Below are 19,105 nucleotides of genomic sequence, written 5' to 3' on the forward strand. Positions count from 1 at the left end.
CCTGTAACCCAGCACTGGAGAGATGTAGGAAGAAAGATCACGAGTTTGGGGCCAGCCTGGTTGACATGTTAAAACCCTGTCTTAAAAAAGCCACAAGTAGGCTGGGAGTTTAGCCTAGTGGTAGAGTGGTTTGATTCCTCGGTACTAAGTACATAGAAGAAAAAGAAAAAAACAAACCTGTAATCCTAGCCACTCAGGAGGCTGAGATCTGAGGATTGAGGTTCAAAGCCAGCCCGGGCACTGAAGTCCATGAGACTCTTATCTCCAGTTAACCACTAGAAAACTGGAAATGGCTTAAGGGATAGGGAGGTAGCCTTGAGCGGAAGAGCTCAGGGACAGTGCCTAGGCCCAGAGTCCAAGCCCCACGACTGACCCAAAGGAAAAAAAGAAAGAAAAAGAAAAAGCCAGAAGTGGTGCTCAAGTGGTAGAGCTCTAGCCTTGAGAAAGCCCAAGGACAGTGCTCAGGCCCTGAGTTCACGCCTTAGGACTGGCAAACATACACACACACACACACACACACACACACACACACACACACACACACACACGCGCGCACGCGCACGCGCGCGCGCGCGCGCGCGCACACCATAACCAAAATCTAATTAACTAGTATTTTTAAAAGGAAACAATTGTACAATTTTTTTTTTTTTTTTTTTTTTTGTGCTAGTCCTGGGCTTGAGCTCAGGGCCTGAGCACTGTCCTTGGACTTTCTCAAGACTAGAGCTCTACCACTTGAGCCTCAGCACCACTTCTGGCTTTTTTCTATGTATGTGGTACTGAGGAATCGAACCCGGGTCTTCATGCATGCTAGGCAAGCACTTTAACCACTAGGCCAAACTCCCGGCCCCACAATTGTACAATTTTTGAGATAATTTCACACTTACAGAGAAATCGTTCCTGCAGTAAAAGCAGCTTGCTGGGACCGGCTCGGCTCATTGCCTTTAGCTGTCTGTTTTCGTCTGGCCCAGTCCTCAGGCTTCCTCTGCCTCTTACAACCTGGACACTGTGGTATCTGAGCGCACATTTGGTAGCAGGTGTGTCTCGGTGTGGTGTCTGCCGGCTCTTGAATGGCTGCCTTGTGCATCTTTGGCAGAAATGGACAGCATGTGACTGAGGCAAAGCCTTGAACACATGACCCTGTGCCAGATGCTCACTCGAGCCCTCTTGGTTAGTTTTGCCTGGCTTCTGACATGAGAACCACATCTGGCTTTTCGGTTAACATCCAGTTCCCACCAGTATGCTCCTTTGTGTATTTGTGTCTGTATGTACACGAGGCATACCACCTGGTAATTATGTCATTGTCTCATGGTGGCTTCAGTGTGCCTCTGACATGCGCATGAAGTATTTGCGTGTGTTTTGTTACCGGATATTTCAGGCCTCGTTGTGTTTTTCTCTGCCTGCTTCCTTTCAGTGGTGGAAGAGGATTGGAGGCTGTTGGGCTTTGGTTTATTGCTTTGGGATGTTGGGGCCTCGGGCCCTCTTGGGCAAAGTTAGAGAGCGTACATGTGGGTGCCCATGCTTACACACATGTATTTATCTGTTTAAACATGTTGAAAACCAGGAATTCAAACGATGCCTCCAATTCTTATGCAACATCTCTGAGTCCATTCTATGGTGGTTTTGTTTTTATTTTCCTTCTCTTCATATTGTGTAGCCGACTTCCACCTCACACCCCGTCTTCTGTATATGTGTGAGTTTGAGTACGTGATTCAACCTGTAGAGGAAAGAGGGTGCCATGGCCGCAGCTAGGGGAAGCAAGGTAGCACCCTGGGGAGAAGGGGAAGCCATGATAGCACTGAGTCTCTCAGGACAGCACTAGACTAGGAGGTATCAGGAAATGTGGTGAGGTGGAGGAGAAGTCATGCATGAATTCATATGAGGAAGGGTTTGTTGTTGTTGTTGTTGTTGTTGTTGTTGTTTGTCAGTCCTGGGGTCAGAACTCAGGGCCTGAGCACTGTCCTTGGGCTTTCTCAAGACTAGTGCTCTACCACTTGAGCCACAGCACTACTTCCAGCTGTTCTATGTCTGTGGTACAAAGGAATTGAACCTGGGTCTTTGTGCATGCTAGGCAAGCACTCTACCACTAGGCTAAACTCCCAGCCCTGAGGATGGCTTTTATTACATTCTTTACTCTGACTTTATTATAAGCTCCAATCTCAGGACTGTCAGATTAATGACATTGAAGTTATTGACATACATCCAACAGCTATGGATTGTTGTGACTACCATAGAAAGCCTTAGCCCAGGAAGTTTGGGCTGTGCAAATAATGTCATGTTGTGGAAAGTTCTGGGGCTGGGGAAGAATGCACTGAGATCAGTGACTAAACTGTGCAGAGCAGGCTTAAGACCGGGAGGCCTCTGCCCCACTTCTCACCAGCCTGAAGCTTCCCTGGCCTCAGCTTCTAGCTGAGGTAAAGTTGCTCTGTGTGTGTGTGTGTGACCAGGAATTGAACCCAGGGTCTTACACATGCTAGGTAGGTAGCCTACTCTGTAATACTTAATAGTCTAGTTCCTTGGTCGGTTCCTTGACTGAATTTCAAGTGTCCACTAGGCCCTTCTAGCTATTAGCTATCATGTTGAACAGAACAAAGAAATCACGTCTACCTTTTTAGACAGCTCTGCCCCTCAGGACATTCTGGGCACCCAGCACTGGAGGGCTGGGGGGTTGTTCTAAGACTGGAACTCACGGTTCTCAGAAGTTGTTGTATCCAGGTAACAAGTGCCCAGGCGACAGAGCGACACACGAACAGTGCTCAGTACCTGAGACGGTGGAACAGATCTGCTGTTGGAATTTGTGAGTTGTTACAAAATCAGTTCACTGTGCCTGCTGTTTCTGGCTGGCTAGCTGTCTTTGCTGCAATAGCGTTTCCTGCATAATGCAGCCTTTTATGCCTTCTGCCCCCAGGAAGAGGGGCTTAGTGCCAGCCTCGTATCTCAGATGAGGGAGGAAGGCCGCAGAGTTCTGGTCCCACCAGCCGGAGGGCTCCCAGGGCTATCCTAAGGTTTGAAAAACCCCCTCAGGCTCATCACTGGCCGCCTTTCTCTCTTCTTAGGTGAACCAGTGGGCTGCTTGCCCTGCCTATTGGTAAAGAGGCAGCTGTGGCGCTGGCTCAGAGACTGTCTCTTGCTGTCTGAATGCTGCTGGACATTCCTTCTCTCTGAGAGAAGCCTACGCCTCCAGCCAAACAATACATAGCCTGGCAGCACAGACGTCTGTAACGAGTCCTGTCCCTGGGCATCCAGCCCCACACAGCCCAAGTTTCCCTCTAGTTAGCACTGTGTGTTTAGGAGAACAGTTTGGGAGTGCTGAATGACAAGTGTGTCCCCTGAGCCACCTGTTTCCTTATGCTCTGAATAATGGTGTTTGGAGCAAGGCCCTGCCGAATCCCAGGGATTCGAGATCAAAGAACAACAGCTCAGAGTCTTGTGACCTAATGTGTATGATATGAGTGAGGGCATAACCTCTTTGTACATCGTCTTTATAATTTTTTTTTTTTTTGCCAGTCCTGGGCTTGAGCTCAGGGCCTGAGCACTGTCCTTGGATTTTCTCAAGGCTAGAGCTCTACCACTTGAGCCTCAGCACCACTTCTGGCTTTTTTCTATGTATGTGGTACCAAGGAATTGAACCCGGGTCTTCATGCATGCTAGGCAAGCACTTTAACCACTAGGCCAAACTCCCAGCCCGTGTCTTTATAATTTTTTTGTCAGTCCTGGGGCTTGAACTCAGGGCCTGGACACTCTCTTTGAGCTTCTTTTGTTCAAGACTAGCATTCTACCACTTGAGCCACTATTTCCAGCCATTTCTGTTTATGTGGTACTGAGAAATTGAATGCAAGGCTTCATGCATGCTAAGCAAACGTTCTACCACTAAGCCACATTCCCAGCCCTAGATAATAAAGTCTTCATTCTTCTTTGCATTTCTCCAGTCTTCAGTTTATATCCATCTAAACACCGTGTCAGGGTTTGAGACTGTTCTGTGTCCATGAGCCTTACCTGTTGCCATAGCTGCTGCAGGTCCAACTGTCCTGCTTTGGATTCAGCAGAAAAAGACCATGGCTGGGAGCTTCCTTACTCAGTCCTGCCCATTTTCCATAGACCCACAGAAGCCATGTATCTTCTTCCAGTCTTTCATCATAAAAATGGAATTGCACCGATTAAGTGAAACAGTGTTGGGTGAGCTCTCTGTAAACTACAAAGCTCCATTCAGACCAGAGCTGTAATTTACTTATTTAAGATTATGTGTGCTGAGTGCCCGCAGGGGACCAGGCATTTGGGTGCTGAGAACCGGCTATGCCGACAGATTGATGGCTCAGCCACAAGTCTAGGGTTTGGTTTCTCAGCTTTGTACATTCCGCAACTTGATTTATGAGTTTACTCAGCGATGATCAAGTTCTGAGGAGCCAATTTATGCTAAATGTCTAAGGAACTGACATTAAAAAGCAGAATTCATAAAGTTATATTCATGAACATTTGTCCACAGTGGAGCCTTTTTACAAAAGAAGCTGCATCCTCTTCTGGTCCCTTTCCACTGTTTAGTGATGCTCCGCAGCCTGGCTCGGCCTCCGAAGCCCCTGTGAATGTGCCTGTAGCACTGTATCTTCCATCCTGAACCTGTCTGACCCACTAGGCTGTGAGATTTCCCCCAGGCAGCTGCCAGGCTGGTGTTCTTAGTCTCAGAGTTCAGCCCTCTCGGAACAGTGCGACATTCAGTAAATATTTCTTGATCTAAAGAATTAGCAGAGCTTCCCTGACTTCCCATCTGCAGTGACTTCACTTTCCTTCCTTTTTGCTCCAGAATTTCCATCGAGTCCTACAGAGACCGCAGTCACTGTGCCGAGCTGAGTACAGCCCAGGCTTAGTTCTATACATGGGAAAGCCATTCCCTTAGCTTCAGCCTGGTCAGTTTACGTCTCTTCATACCAAGCCTATGCTACGCACAGCAGCATCCTGTTTTCTCAGTAGTGTGATCACTCTGCCTTGGTCTGCCTCACAGTTGTGTGTCAATCCGGCGGACTGGCATCTGCCTGAGTGCTTTGTCAAAGCAGGGCCTTTGCAAGATGTAGCCTGTTGCCACCGTTCTCTTCCCCTGCCATCGTAGTACCTGGACGCCTTTAGTGTAGCCCCAGTGTGGCTCTGAGATATTTAGGTTCAGTGACCATCAGCCTCTAGTTTTGCTGCTTCCTAGGGGTAGCAGTTTGGCTTCTCAGCCCTGCATGGCTTCCCAGCACTGCACCTACTCGTGCTGCTCCCCTCCTGAGGGGACTGCGCATGTCTATTGATGCTTGTTTCCACGTAGCTCTTCCAAGTGGAGCGCATCCTCCAGGGACTAGGAGAGACACGGGGGGAAATAAAGATTTCATACCTACAGGGCCTGGGGGTACACAGCACTTTCTGAAGGCCACACACACGCACACACGCACACATACATACATACCAACACTGTCAGTGGGTTCAAGAGTTATACAAACAAGTTTCCTACAAGGAACCTGTTTCCTTGTATTTCTCTCTCTCCTTTTCCCTCTCTCTCTTCCAGCAGACATGAGTCCTTAGGGGTCATGCAGTATCTGGGAAGTGGTAGCTGTAGTGTATCTGTAGTCCATTGAGGTGTGGGGGTCAGCAAGGCCGGCCAAGCTAGTTTGCCCTGTCCCCTAGGAGTGTGGTCACCAGGAAGCTGTGTAAGGCAGAGGGCCAGGTTGACCACCTTGGGGAACCTGGAGGAGACAGAGAGCCAAAACCACATCTGGATGTTTGAACCCTGCTCCTGGCTCACGTCCCACTTCACATTGCAAGTAAATTCCATGGCAGTGAAAATCAGCATTCATTTCTGCAGTGGTCAGCTGCCTGCTGTTGCTTCTTCCGGCGGCAGTGAGGGGCTCTTAGCAGAGCGTGGCCTCCTTTCCTACCCAGTAGCTTTCCCCTTCCTAGAAGACCATGTGTGCTGATGGCAGCAGAATGCACTGTGGAATGCCTGAGTTTACGGGTTTCTGTGAAACCCACCGCAGGGCTTCTATCACTGTTCAGTTCAGGGTCTTTAGTCCTGGCTGGATGCCCAGCCAGCACCTCAGCAGCTTTATAAAGAGCCATGGCCAGGCAGGATTCACTAGGACGCTCTCAAGGTAGGCTGCTGAGGCCAGGTGTGGCAGGAGTGTATTCTAAAGCCAAAGGTGGTTCAGGTATGTGGTCAGCAATCTCAATTACTATGCACAGTAAATTATGTTCGTTCTGTAAGCAGTTCCGTTTGTGGTGGTGTGGCATGTCCGCACTCCTTGTAAGCACATGCCCATCCCCCAAGGGTGGGTCTCCTCACCTTCAGCCTTGTGCCTGGCACTGAGCAAACGACCAGGTGTGTGAAGGAGCGTACATTTGAACCCAGACAACTTGAGGGGGGCCTCATCCTCGCATCTCAACTGATGATACTAATGAGAAGATCCTGGAAGACGGGTTTCCAGGCCAGTGCTTTGGATTTCCTTAGGCCTTCTTGGGCCCCAGAATTCCACCGTAGGTGTGAGGCTGTCCCTGGAGATTGGAGTTCTGGGCTCTTGCCTGGTTTTCTTGACTTGTTTTTGTGGAGAATAAATTGCTGATCTGCGGGAAGCTGACGATGTGGGTGGCTGAGCACTGCACAGGCTTCTGCCAACTGGGTCTACACTTGTCCATGGAAGCCCACTTTGAAAGCGTGGCTCTGTCATTCGGGGCTGATCACTTGGGAGCTGGCGGGGAGAAGCTTCCCAGACAAGACCTTCTAGAATCATCTACTCTGTCCCACCCCCTCCCAAGTGTTCTTCGCCTACTGGTGAGGAAAGCCTGCTGGCTTTCCTTTCCAGTTAGGACACTTACTGTGTCTTGCCTTGTGGTGATTCATGTGCTTATTTCAGGGTGAAAGAAGGGCCTCAAACCACAATTCACTCCGGAAACTTCTGCTGGTGAATTTGGGGATCACGGCCCCCACCCTCTGGGACCGAGCCTTGCTTTAACTTTGCAGTCTGGCCTGACCCAATACTGAATACTCAAGGCTCCCCATAGAAGCTTCCAGGTATGGCTCCCTCCATCTGGATTGTTCCTAGCTGAGGGTCACTGGACTGCTCATGTCGCTGTCAGCATGACGGAAGTCTTTTCAGCTTGTGAAAGCTCTTCTGAAAGCGGGGCGTGAGTAACAGAGCTGCCGCCCCCCCACATCCCTTCGCCCCCTGTTGGGTGGATGTGTGATGATTTGAAAGAACATTGATTTTAACCAGAATGGGGTCTTCTTGCTTGTGTTTTGTTACTTGGTGGCCAGCTGTGTCCCCTCGTGGCTCCCAGCGCACTCCCATGGCTTGTTCCTAAGCCACCGCAGCAGAGCTGTAGGAGTGAAGGGATGAGAGGAACTTAGGCTGTTTTGCTCCTCTGAATGGGTCCCTTTCATCCTGCAAGGCAGGGACAAGGGCCTTTTGAAGCCAGAATATCAGAGCAAGACGAGAGCCACTTACTTCTTGGGTGTGACTGTCGTGGAAGGACAACTTTGCCACTGCCACTCCTGTGGAAGTGCGGCCAGCCTCCTCACCTGCCCTGTGTCCAGTGGACAGCAGGGCTCTCGGCACTGGATGTCCCAGAGGGGGTGGTAAATATGTGAGCTCTGCAGTCATGGACCTCTTTCATTTTTCTGACTTCTGCATCTTCCTTCGGCCAACTAAGTACCTCCACTGTTCAGAGGTTTACAGCCCGAATTAGTACGTATGTATGACCACAGCAGCCTGTCTTCCCCTGCCCGTGGATTCTGGATGACACCTGCTGTTTATGCGCCAAGGGCCGGGTGCAGGGGGAGCACTGACTGAGGGTTACGTCTGTCTTCCTGTCTTGGCTGCTTTTAGAAACTGTCACCTTTCAGGATCTCCGCAGAGGGCTGCAGTCAGTGTCTGAGAAGACTCTTGCACTGTAGGGGTAAAAGCACTGAGTGGGGTGGTGGGCAGGAGAGCGGAACAACTTTTTTTAAAAAAATTCCCTCGGCAAGAGTTTTCTTAGTAGTGGAGGAACCCAACCCGATGTGTCTTCTGGGGACATGGAATCCTTTTGTGGGAAGGTTGGTTTGTTTGGTGGCTGGGATAGGTGGTAGGTGGTTTATGGCTTCCTGGCTGTAGTGTACACCATGGTGCATGTGGACTTCTTAAACAGCCTCTCCAGCAGGTGCTCCAGTGCCTGTGGATCTGAGTACCGGGCTGCTGGGTGATGGAAGCTGCAGAAAGAACCCGGGAAGCCCTGGCGTTCCACTGGGAATGGTTCTTACTCTAGACCCTCTCAGGAAAGGCTGTGTGGGGTGACAGTCGTGCAGGGGCTAAGTCATGAACCGTGTCTACATAGATCCCTGGACTGGCCACATTCTGTGGCATGTAAATCAAAGGTGTGGTGTGCAGTTTTCTCCTGTGGTCTGTATCTGCAGGTCTCAGGACACGGGTGAGCCCAGCCTGTGTTTCTGGTCTTCTGCTGTGTCAGGCTTGGTCCTTTAAGGGTTCTAGGACCCCAGGACTTGGTGGGTACATGGAGTTGGGGGGGCATTCCAGTTCTCAGGCTGTGATCACTTTGTAGTGATGATAGGGTTTAACCGACTTTTTTTTCGCTTATTGTTCCCTTTTTTCCAAAGGAAATGTAAGGGAAGCTAAGGGGAATTTTTGCCTATGATTTCCAAGGCAAAGGTCACCATTCATGGTTGGCTGTTTCCAGTGTGCTGTGGTTTCTGGTCAGTACTTTTTTTTTCCCCCTCAAACTCATGAGCAACAACAACAACAAAAAAGGATGATGTTGCCTTGAAAAGATTCCCCCAGCTGTTTTGATTGTTGTTTTGTTTCATGGGCCTGAGAAGCCCTGGCCGGGCTCTTTGGGTTTGGAGGAGCACACGTACAAATGACGTGTACGAGGATGGGCGTAGTTCCACACTGATGTGGTGCGGCAGTTGGGGGGTAGGGCAGTTAGGGGGTCCAGTGGTCTGCCGAGGAGACAGCCTGTATCATGACTGTGCCAGGTGAGTGCTTAGAGCTCCATGTTTCACGTGGGTGAGGGGAGGCAGGGAGAAAGGATGTGTCCCCCTTCTTTTTTTTTTTCTTCCTTTTTTTTTTTTTTTTTTTGTGGGTCATAGGGCTTGAACTCAGCCTGGGCGCTGTCTCTGAGCTCTTTAGCACAAGGCTACTGCCCTACCCTGGAGCTAAGCCCCATTTTCTGTTTTATAGAAGTTAATTGGAGATGAGTCTCATGTCCTTTTGTGCCTGGGTTGGCTTTGAACCTTGGTCCTCAGATCCGAGCCTCCTGAGTAGCTAGGATTACAGGTGTGAGCCACTGCACCAGGCTGACCGCCTTCTTTCACTACTTACAGCCCTGGGCTTCCTGGATTTTGGAACTGGAAGCAGGCAGGGGAACTTGGCATTGGGTTTGGGTAGTAGCTGAAAAAAGCACACACCTGTAAGATGTTGGTTTGGGAAATAATCAGGACTTTTCAGGGCTGTACAGTCTTTGTTGTAGCATAGGAATTTAGCCAGAACAATGATGGACTTTCTCAGAAGCCACTGGCCTACTTGCTAGTTCATATGCCATTTCCTTAACACTTGGAGTTACATTCTGAACTTAGCTGAGTTTTTGTTGCTTGTTTGAGATGGGAACTTTCTCTGTGGCCTGGATGATTTGGAACTTGGAATTCTCCTGTCTCAGCCTCCCCAGTGGTAGGATTATGGGCGTGTACCACTTTCTAACTAATAAGTTTTTTTTTTCTTACTAAAATGAGATGTCTGGAGCAAAGATGATCTTTCTTTTTCATATTGCATTAAATACTTTCTGTTTTCTGTCAGGATTTCCTAGGTCTAAAGATTCTACTTTTAGAAGTATTTCTTTTTCTTAAAGATTTTTCTTCAAGCCATTTATATATTAATTGGTTGTTCCTGGAAGAATTGTTGCATTTTTATAGATCTCTGTAATATGAACTGATTTTTTTTTTTGCTAGTCCTAGGACTTGAACTCAGGGCCTGAGCACTGTCCTGAGCTTCTTTTGCTCAAGGCTAGCACTCTATCACATAAGCCACAGTGATGGAGTGGTAGAGCTTTAGCCTTGAGAAAGCCCCAAGGACAATGCTCGGGCCCTGATTTAAGCCCCCAAACTGGCAGAAAAAAAAAATAGAAAGTTAATGATGTGTTCAGAATAGTCTAGGATATGGGTAAGTGTTGGGGAGGAGGAAACAAAACCAAACGGCAGGGAACTCAGCAAGAAGTGGGGTCAGCAGCCCCTCTGCTAACCAGGCTTGTACTATTTTGGGGAGACCTTGTGCTGAGGGAGACTCTATGTCTGCTGGAAGGGGTGCTTGGTCCTGGGTGAGCACACAAGGAACCCAGGGCATTTGAACAGGGCTGTTTCTCCATTCTGAGACTGCAGCAAGCTTTTTGAGAGGGAAGAAGTGGGAAGAAGTGTAGAGTGTATAGAGTGAAATTATTTCATATCATTTGCCTTGAGTGCCATTTGTCCATTCCGAAGCTTTTCCGCTCGGGCAGGCCTAGGCCCATTTTCCACTGTGAATGCAGTCTAACTGTGCTCTGGTTTTGTCCTTCCCAGCTTAAGCGAGAGCTTTTTCATGGTGAAAGGAGCGGCGCTCTTCCTCCAACAGGGAAGCAGCCCTCAGGGCCAGCGGAGTCTTCAGCACCCTCACAAGCATGCAGGTGACCGCTCTCCCTCGGCTCTTACCTTGGGAGCCGTCTGTGGTGGGTGGGGAAAGTCTGCTTGGGGGTCTCGAGGCCAGGCACACAGTAGACATGGGTATGCCAGGACAGGTATAGGTGGAAATTCAGGGAATCCTGAGAGGAGCAAGCCCTAGCAGCTGTGTGTGCCCGTGAGAAGTGGGGGGGTCGGCCGTGCCCTGGTGGGTAAGTCATGGTGGGACTTCTAAACTAATGCATAAAAATGTATCCTAGGCTGATTTGGTCCTCTTGAAAAATAAGTGCCTGGAGAATGCTACCATTTCTCTGGGCGTTTGGGTAACCAACCCTTTGGGGAGGTTTTCGATTATTTTTCATGCCAATACTGGTCCTCATGATCTCGCTTGGTTATTTGTGCTCATGGCCGGTGCTCTGCCGCCGGGGTCAACTCCACTTCTGGCTTTCGCTGGTTAATCTGAGATAAGAGTCTCACAGGTTCGTCTGTTCCAGCTAGCTTCAAAACTAGGATTCTCAGATTCAGCCTCCTGTGTAGCTAGGGTGACAGGTGTGAGCCTGGGTGTCTGGCCGTTTTGTGTTTTTTGGTGGTGTTGGGTCATGCAAGTCTTCTCCAACTTGAGCCATGCCCCCAGCACCTTTTGCTTTAGTTACTTTGTAGACAGGATCTCTTGGTGCCTAGGCCTGATGTCAGACTCTGGTCCTTCCTACCTCTGCCTCCTGTTTAGCTGGGATTACAGGTGCCCGCCATCATTCCTGGCTTTTTGTTGAAATGGGAGTCTTGACATTTTTTGCCCAGGCTGGCCTCCTCCCACCATCCCGATTTCTGCCTTCCAAGCATCTGTGATTACAGGTGTGCACCACCACTGCACCCAACGGGAATTTCTTTAAGAACCTTTGGCTTGTTCTCCAAGTGGTCTCTGATGAAATGTTTTCGTCAATAATCACCAGTTTGGTTTTAGAAAAGGGATAGAAGTACTCGAGTGGCATTCATACGGAGTATTAACATCGATCCAAACACAAACTAGTAGGCAATGCCTGGAAAGTATTAAGATTGGTTTTCTTAGGCAACATGACTCTGAAGCTGAAGGCAGTCTGAATGAGGAATTCATCAGGCATTTGCCTGCAGGTAGATCCTGAAGTAGGTCAGGGCCTCCCGGGCACCTCTCTGAGAGGCAGGTCAGGAGCCAGCAAGACATCAGAACAGTGGTGGGTGAAAGCAACCAACTACAGGGCTGTTGTCCTGTTGCATGTGATCCTTCTGTCTAAGATCTTAAGTCTCAGGTCAGAATCTTATGCCTTTTCATTTCCTACCCCGTAGCTCAGTCCAATTTTTTACTTACTGATAAAGCTCTTTGCCTACCAGGTATTGTCCACTGAATATGAGTGTAGCTCATGAACATACACGAGGGCAAACTCCTCCCCCTACCCTAAAGAGCCCACCCACTGCAAGTATTTCAGATAAAAGAGAACTTTGCACCTTGGGTCAGTGAGCTGTGAATCTTGGAGTTCAGATCAGGACTCAGGAGGTACAAGAAGGGTTTATTGGATGTTTCTCCTGTGGTGAGGTGGATTTAACTTTGAGTCTTCAGGCCTCCAGAGTGGCCCTCTGAGGCTCCTTCCCAGAAAGCAGTAAGCCAACTCCTTCGAGTGGCCTTCTCACATGGCCCGTTTCTTCCCCCAGGGGACCTGCCGCAGCACCTGCAAGTGATGATCAACCTTCTGCGCTGTGAGGACCGAATCAAGCTGGTAGGAAGGGCTGGTGGGGCGGTTCTCGTTACTTCTGGAACTTGGTGGAAGCTTCTGCATACCAGTGCCTTCTCCCACACTGCGCTGGGGCGGGAGCTCGGCCATAGAGCTCATGCTGAGCATGGGCAGGGCCCTGCAAAGCAGAGCCAGAGGTCCAGCAGAGGCGGCCCCTGTGTTGAGTGCAGATGTCTTCCTCTAGTTCACACATGCTGGGTGCTCTGTGTCTGCCAGCAATGGACGTGAGGCCCGCCTTCTGTTCTGAAAAGAAGAAGGGAGCGTCATAGGTCTTTGGGGAGGGAGTGAGGCTGGGAGGGCCAGCCACTGAGCGCAAAAGCATCGTCCCCATGCAGGCCGTGCGCTTGGAGAGCGCCTGGACCGACCGCGTCCGCTACATGGTGGTGGTGTACAGCAGCGGGCGCCAGGACACGGAGGAGAATATCCTCCTGGGCGTCGACTTCTCCAGTAAGGAAAGGTGAGTCTCAGCACGCTGCTGGGGAAGAGGCTCCTGTGGTGTCTGGTATCCACAGGAGAGGGTGGGAGGCGTGATGGGGAGCAGGGAGGACGTGAAGCCTGGTAATAGGAGTGCTGCTGGCTCGGCTTCTGCATTCCAGCGCCACTCCTGGGACAGTGTCTGCTGGCAGGAAGTCACTCTGCCTAGAGCTCAGCACTGAGATCTGGAAGAGAAGGGAAGAGGGCCCTGATGAAGAAAAGGGTTGTTTAGCTCTTGGTTTTAGAGGCTGAAAGAGGATGGGGAGGCAGGTGCCAGTGGCTCACACCTGTAACCCTAACTCCTTAGGAAGCTGAGATCCGAGGATTGCAGTTCAAAGGAGCCCAGGCGGGAGGGTCTGTAAGACCCTTCTCTCCAGTTAACCACTAAAACGTCAAGAGTAGAGCTATGGCTCAAGTGGTAGAACATTAGCTTTGAGCCTAAAAAGTTCAGGGATAGTACCCAGGCCCTGAGTTTAAGACTTAGGACTGATGCCAGGGGGGGAAAAACAACACTAAAGAAAGGAAGGAAAAGAAAACAATTGAAGATGGGTAGACTCCTTGTGTGGTCTCTTCTGTGACCCTCAGCTGTGTAGTCTCAAATGAAAGCCCTTTTCTGTGTGACCTCATCTTTGTGGCCTCTGTGCACAGCCTTTCCTACAGGGCCTCTTCTGTGGTCTCTTCTGTGGGGCCTCCTGGCACATGACATCACACTAGGGGAGCCCATGGGTCAGAGGTCACATGTTGAGACAGGTTTGCTCTTGTTATAACAGGAACTGAGCCACTGTGTGAAAGTAGCACTCATTCCTTGCCTGAGTGCCAGTGCTCCCGCCTACGGGAGGGAGGGGAGTGGGAGGCTGTCAGGAACAGTGAGAGGCCTCCAGCCCTCAATGTGAGGCGGAGGCATGCGTGGCTACCAGGATGGCAGTTATGCTGATTTGTTTTGAAGAGAATGAGCCTATTCTGGTTGGGGGCGGCTGTCGACTGTGGTTCTTTCTTCAATGGTTGCCCAGGCTTTTAGCTACCTTCTTCCTGGACCTTCTCACCAGAGCCCATTCCCATTTTGAACTGGAGCCTGCCTGTGTGCCCTGTACCCTCACTGTGATCCGATACAACACACGGAAGGCTTTTCCTGTTGTCTCTGTGGTGAGCTGTGAGCGCAGGACAGCACAGGTGCCCGGGAGCTCCTCGTGTGTCCTCCCATCACCTGGGTTCAGTGGCCTTGCTGCACACCGTCTGTCCAGGTCCCGCTGTGTCCAGAGCCCCTGCTCTGGCTGTCTTGGAATCTAGTTTCTGCTCACATAGTTGGTGACACACCCACTTTATTCTTTAGGGACTTTTTCTTTGCCTGGGGTTTGAACTGGGGCCCTAGGCACTGTCCCTGAGCCTCTTTGGGCTCAAGGCTAGTGCTCTACCACTTGAGCTGTATCACCACTTCTGGCTTTTTCTGTGTGGTTTATTGGAGATAAGAGCCCCATGGACTTTTCTGCTCCGGCTGGCTGTGAACCACGATCCTCAGATCTCAGCCTCATGAAAAGCTAGGATTACAGACATGAGCACTGGTGCCCAGCACATTGTTTTAAGATCCTCGCTGTCCCTTCCCTCTCCCCACCTGTGTGACCTCAGAGTCCTTCCTTCCCTGTAGAATCTTAATTGCTGATCACTGTGGGCTGTTGAAGGGAATATGTATTAGAGGTGCAATTGTGTCATATCCTTGCTAGTTCTGGGACTCTGCTCCTCTGTGGTCTATCTGTGTAGGACAGGCCTGCTTCTCCCTGCCTCTGGGCATAAGGAAGGAAGGCCAGTAGGCCTTTGCCACCCCACCCTGGCCTGGGGCTACAGCCTGTGCACCTTGCAGCTGTGTACCACAATGCCCTTCTCTCCACACTCCTGGTATGGGTGATTAGCTCAGATCTGGTCTTCCAGGACCAGGCCTGCCTGGACACATTTGGTCCCTGAAGGATGCTTGCTTCCTGGCACTGACTTAACTGAGTGGTTCTGAGGGCTCTAGAGACTCAACTTGAATTTTCTTGTGGAAATACAGTGAGCAGGAAGGGGAGTCAGCATTTACCAAACCCTTATGGCTTAACCTGAAGGCCTTGGAACTGACCCTCTCCCCCAAAGATGCAGAAAGGCGGAACCCAGTGGGCATGCTCAGTGGACAGTGTCCCAGAGTAGGAGCTGGCTCCAAGCCCCAGAGCCATCTGTGTGGGCACACAAGAGTAGAGTGTTCCCCTCCTTGCCCTCAAGCTATTAAACAGTAGCAAAGGTATAAGCTCAGAATTCCTGAGGCTTGGCGGGGCTGGCTCTTGGCACCACTGCAGCCATTTCTTACAAGCCAACACTTTTTCAAGTTCCCAAAGCATTTTCAGCACAACTTGAGGAGACCCTCTTTCCTCTTTTTCAGTGGCACCAGTCTCTAAAGTCAATAAGTATTATTTCACTATTGGAATGGGCAAAATAAAAACCAGCACGAGCTAGTATATACAGTGCACAAAAGTTAGAAAAGCAGAAATAAGAGCATAAACTGCAGCCATGGTATGGGCCGCCTTCTCTCTCCCATTCCCCAGGACAGACGAGGCTGGGGGTGGCTGCCACTGATTCCCTGTGGACCCTGGCAAGGGGTGGGTGTGTGGCCATTTGGGTGCCCACAGTTCCTTGAGAGGCTCGGCTGGTTTATGGAGCCACGTCTCCACACCCCAATCCACATCTCATAGAACCAGCAGTAAGGGGCTCGCCTGGCAGCCTGAGAGCTTGTCCACATACACAGTCCAGTGGTGGGCTATGAGCTAGGCATGCTAGGTGAACACTGAGGAAAGACTATGTGGTCTCGGTGGATGTTGACTCCTTGCCTTCTTTTTTCCCACTAGTAAGAGTTGCACCATCGGAATGGTTCTCCGACTGTGGAGTGACACGAAGATCCACCTTGATGGAGACGGGTAAGCACATGCCTTGAGAAGGCACCTCTTTGTGGGCCCTGAGCCTAAGCTGGTTGAGTTCCTGGGAAGAGGGTCAGCTCATGGAATGTCCCTCGAAGTATGCTGGGAGGTCTGCTGCTGTGTGATATGCAGGAGCACAGGCAGCTTGCTTCGTAGGCCCAGCCCCACGAGGTACCTCCTGTGGACTGGGCCCAGGCAGTCCACAGAGTGTCGCCCCACAGCAGGGCTCTGTTGTTTGGGGCCAGGAAGGAACGTACAACTTCCGGTGGCCACCTTGGGGACTGTAGAGAAGAGGCAGGTTGAGGGAAGGGCCGCCTGGGTTCCACATGCACTCCCTCCGGAAAGAGAAATTTCATAGCTTCAACAGGTATCAGAACAAGTATCACCTGCTGAAATGGTAGGATTATGGAGATATTTTCCTTTTTTATAAATATTGTGTTACATTAATCTATTTTCATTAAATAAAAAAAAAAAAGATGAGTGCGCAGTAGCTGAGGTAGTAAGTGGGTGGCAGAGATAGTTGTGGAAACAAAATGTCTGAGGCCACCTTGCCTGGCACTTTTTTTCTGGTTTTCAGTTTCTGGCCTGACTGATGAGAAACAGGTTTTCCAGAAGTGAGACTGGTCAAGATGCATTGCGCTCATAAATTGGCACGTTCAATTCAAACCCATTGTACAACTCTTCCTAAAGATAATGTTATACAATTAAAAATAAATCAACTAAATCAAATTAAACAAATCCATTAGAAACAATAGCTGGGTATGCTGCTGGCTTACACCTGTGATCATAGCTACTCAGGAGGCTGAGATCTGAGGGTTGTGGTTCAGAGCCAGCCCACGACAGGAAATCTGTGAGACTTTTACCTCCAGTTAACCACCTGAAAACCAGAAGTGGAGCTATGGCTCAAAGTGGTAGTGCACTAGCCTGAACAAAAAAGATGAGGCATAGTGCCCTGACCCCAAGTTTAAGCACTAACACAAAAGATATCAACAGGTCTTCCTGTCATCCCCATCACAAACCCTCAGACTGAACCCTCCCCTCCGTGATTCCATTCAGGGCTTGATTGCTCAGCACAGTCTCTTCTTTTTGTTTTTTGTTCTCAGTGGGTTCAGCGTGAGCACTGCAGGAAGGATGCACATATTTAAACCCGTATCTGTCCAGGCCATGTGGTAAGTGAGATTTGGGAGCCTTTTAATTCCTTAGAAATAATTTTCTGACCAGGCACTGGTGGCTCCTACCTGTAACCCTAGCAACCTCTGGAGATTGACATCCAAGGACCACAGCTCAAAGACAGCCTCGGCAGGAAAGTCTGTGGGAATCTTACCACCAATTAACCACCAGAAAACAAGAAGTGGCACTGAGCCTCAAAGTGGTGGTAGAGTACTAGTCTTGAGCAAAAGAACTCAGGGGCAGCACCCAGGCCCTAAGTTCAAGGCCCGCTTTTCTCTGAAGTAGTGGGAGTTAGGCAGAGTTCTTCCAGGCCATGGACCTCTGTCAGGCTTCATTCCCTCTCCAACCCTCCTTGCTGCAGCCAGTCCAGGAATATTAGAGAATCAGGAAATCGTGCTCTTGCTGCTGCTGAACCACTCTGTGCCCAGATGATTCTTGGTGTCTGGCCAATTTCTTTTCTCTTAAGGGAAGTGAAACAATTACGTCCACATTTTTTTTTTTCCTGAAAACTTCAGAACTGAGTTTAGCAAATGTTCAGCCCAATGATGATTTCTCAGAGCAGTGGGGCAGTTTGCAGTCTTTCTTACACCTTCTCTACAATCCCTCTGTCCCACGGCTCTTTTACCTCTATTGGGGACTCTTGCACCCACTCAGTGAGACATGGCCAGCCTGGATTCTTATAAAAGTGGGTGCTTAAATAAAACAAACATTTAGTATTGTGTCTTCAGCCTTCCCAAATCTGCTTTCAGGGAACTTATAGAACTCATCCTTCGGGAATCTAAGCATCTGAGCTCTTAGCACATGGGGTGAAATGCCTAAGCACATGGTCAGATGCCATGCCAGCCATCAAGAGCTTTCCCTCCTGCCGTGAGGCATCATCACTGTGGTTCCTGCGTTCGTGGTTACCATGGCTCCAGAAGTAAATCTTAATTCTGTGTAGTAAATTGGTAGAGTATAAAGTAACCTATAGAGCCAGGAGTTTGGCCTAGTGGTAGAGTGCTTGGCTAGCATGCACCAAGATCCAGGTTTGATTCCTCAGTACCACATACATAGGGGAAAAAAAAAAGCTGGAAGTGGTGCTGTGGTTCAAATGGTAGAGTGCTAGCTTTAAGAAAGCCCAAGCCCTGAGTTCAAGGCTCAGGACTGGCAAAAATTAATTAATTAACTAAAGTAACCTGTAGCTGGGCACGGTGGCTCAGGCCTGCTGTAATCCTAGCTACCCAGGAGCCTGAGATTTGAACATCACAGTTTGAAGCCAGCTGGGCAAGAAAGTCCGTGAGATTCTTATCTCCAGCAAACCACCAGAAAAGCCAGAAGTGCAGCTGTGGCTTAAATGGTAGAATGCTAGGCTTGAGCACAAAGGCTCAGAGGCAGTACCCTGGCTTTGAGTTCAAGCTCCATGATCAGCAACAACTAACCCATGAACCAGCTCCATGGGAAGTTCAGGGGTGGGGGCATTGTTTATTTTTCCCCTTTGGAGATGGGAGGGATGTTCCAGGCACTTTGAGGACTCTGTTGATACCTGGGTCCGTTCAGCAGTAGGACCCCACAGCTGGAAGTTTCAGGCTGTCACATGCCCTCCACACAGCCTGGATGTATGCAGGACTCCAAAGGACTAATCAGCTGCCCTGTCCTAAACGGGTGTGATGGGGAAGAACCAGCCCTTCCCGTGCCTTCCCAGGCCTGACAGACACCCTTCTCCCCCTCAGGTCTGCACTGCAGGTGCTGCACAAGGCCTGTGAAGTGGCTCGGAGGCACAACTACTTCCCAGGGGGCGTGGCACTGATCTGGGCCACCTACTATGAGAGCTGCATTGGCTCCGAGCAGAGCTGCATCAATGAATGGAATGCCATGCAGGACCTGGAGTCCACGCGGCCTGACTCCCCAGCCCTGTTTGTAGACAAGTACGTACCATGCCCACCTCCCCATTCCCTGGGCCTGACCTTGAGTCTGCACAAGGTCATTCCTCCTGTAGGCCCTTGATGATAGTTGCCTTCTTAGAACCAGCTCTTTTAGGCCTTGCCCTGGTCTCTGACTACAGGACAAGTTCGTGGAGACAAGCCCCTCACTTCCCTCCTCCCCACAGCACTGTGCTGTCCTGC

The 19,105-nt window shown here is 50.0% G+C and overlaps 1 protein-coding gene across 2 annotated transcripts in view; it reads left to right on the forward strand.

The window, feature by feature from the left end:
* The window catches only part of Ssh1 (slingshot protein phosphatase 1), a 51,998-nt gene that overhangs the window by 14,393 nt on the left and 18,500 nt on the right, over positions 1–19,105 (forward strand). Inside the window, exons 1-7 of one of the 2 annotated variants that reach the window (XM_090320329.1) lie at positions 6,929–7,033; positions 10,565–10,668; positions 12,344–12,408; positions 12,759–12,880; positions 15,765–15,833; positions 16,937–17,002; positions 18,713–18,907. In XM_090320329.1, the coding sequence (XP_090176455.1) occupies positions 10,584–10,668; positions 12,344–12,408; positions 12,759–12,880; positions 15,765–15,833; positions 16,937–17,002; positions 18,713–18,907 (602 nt within the window). In that variant the 5' untranslated portion in view covers positions 6,929–7,033; positions 10,565–10,583. Of the gene's footprint in view, positions 1–6,928; positions 7,034–10,564; positions 10,669–12,343; positions 12,409–12,758; positions 12,881–15,764; positions 15,834–16,936; positions 17,003–18,712; positions 18,908–19,105 lie in introns of those variants that run through there. The other variant, XM_090320328.1, reaches the window with a different exon arrangement.

Source organism: Megascapheus bottae, chromosome 28 (assembly GCF_031878675.1).
Source record: "Megascapheus bottae isolate mThoBot1 chromosome 28, mThoBot2.hap1, whole genome shotgun sequence".
NCBI classification, from domain to species: domain Eukaryota; kingdom Metazoa; phylum Chordata; class Mammalia; order Rodentia; family Geomyidae; genus Megascapheus; species Megascapheus bottae.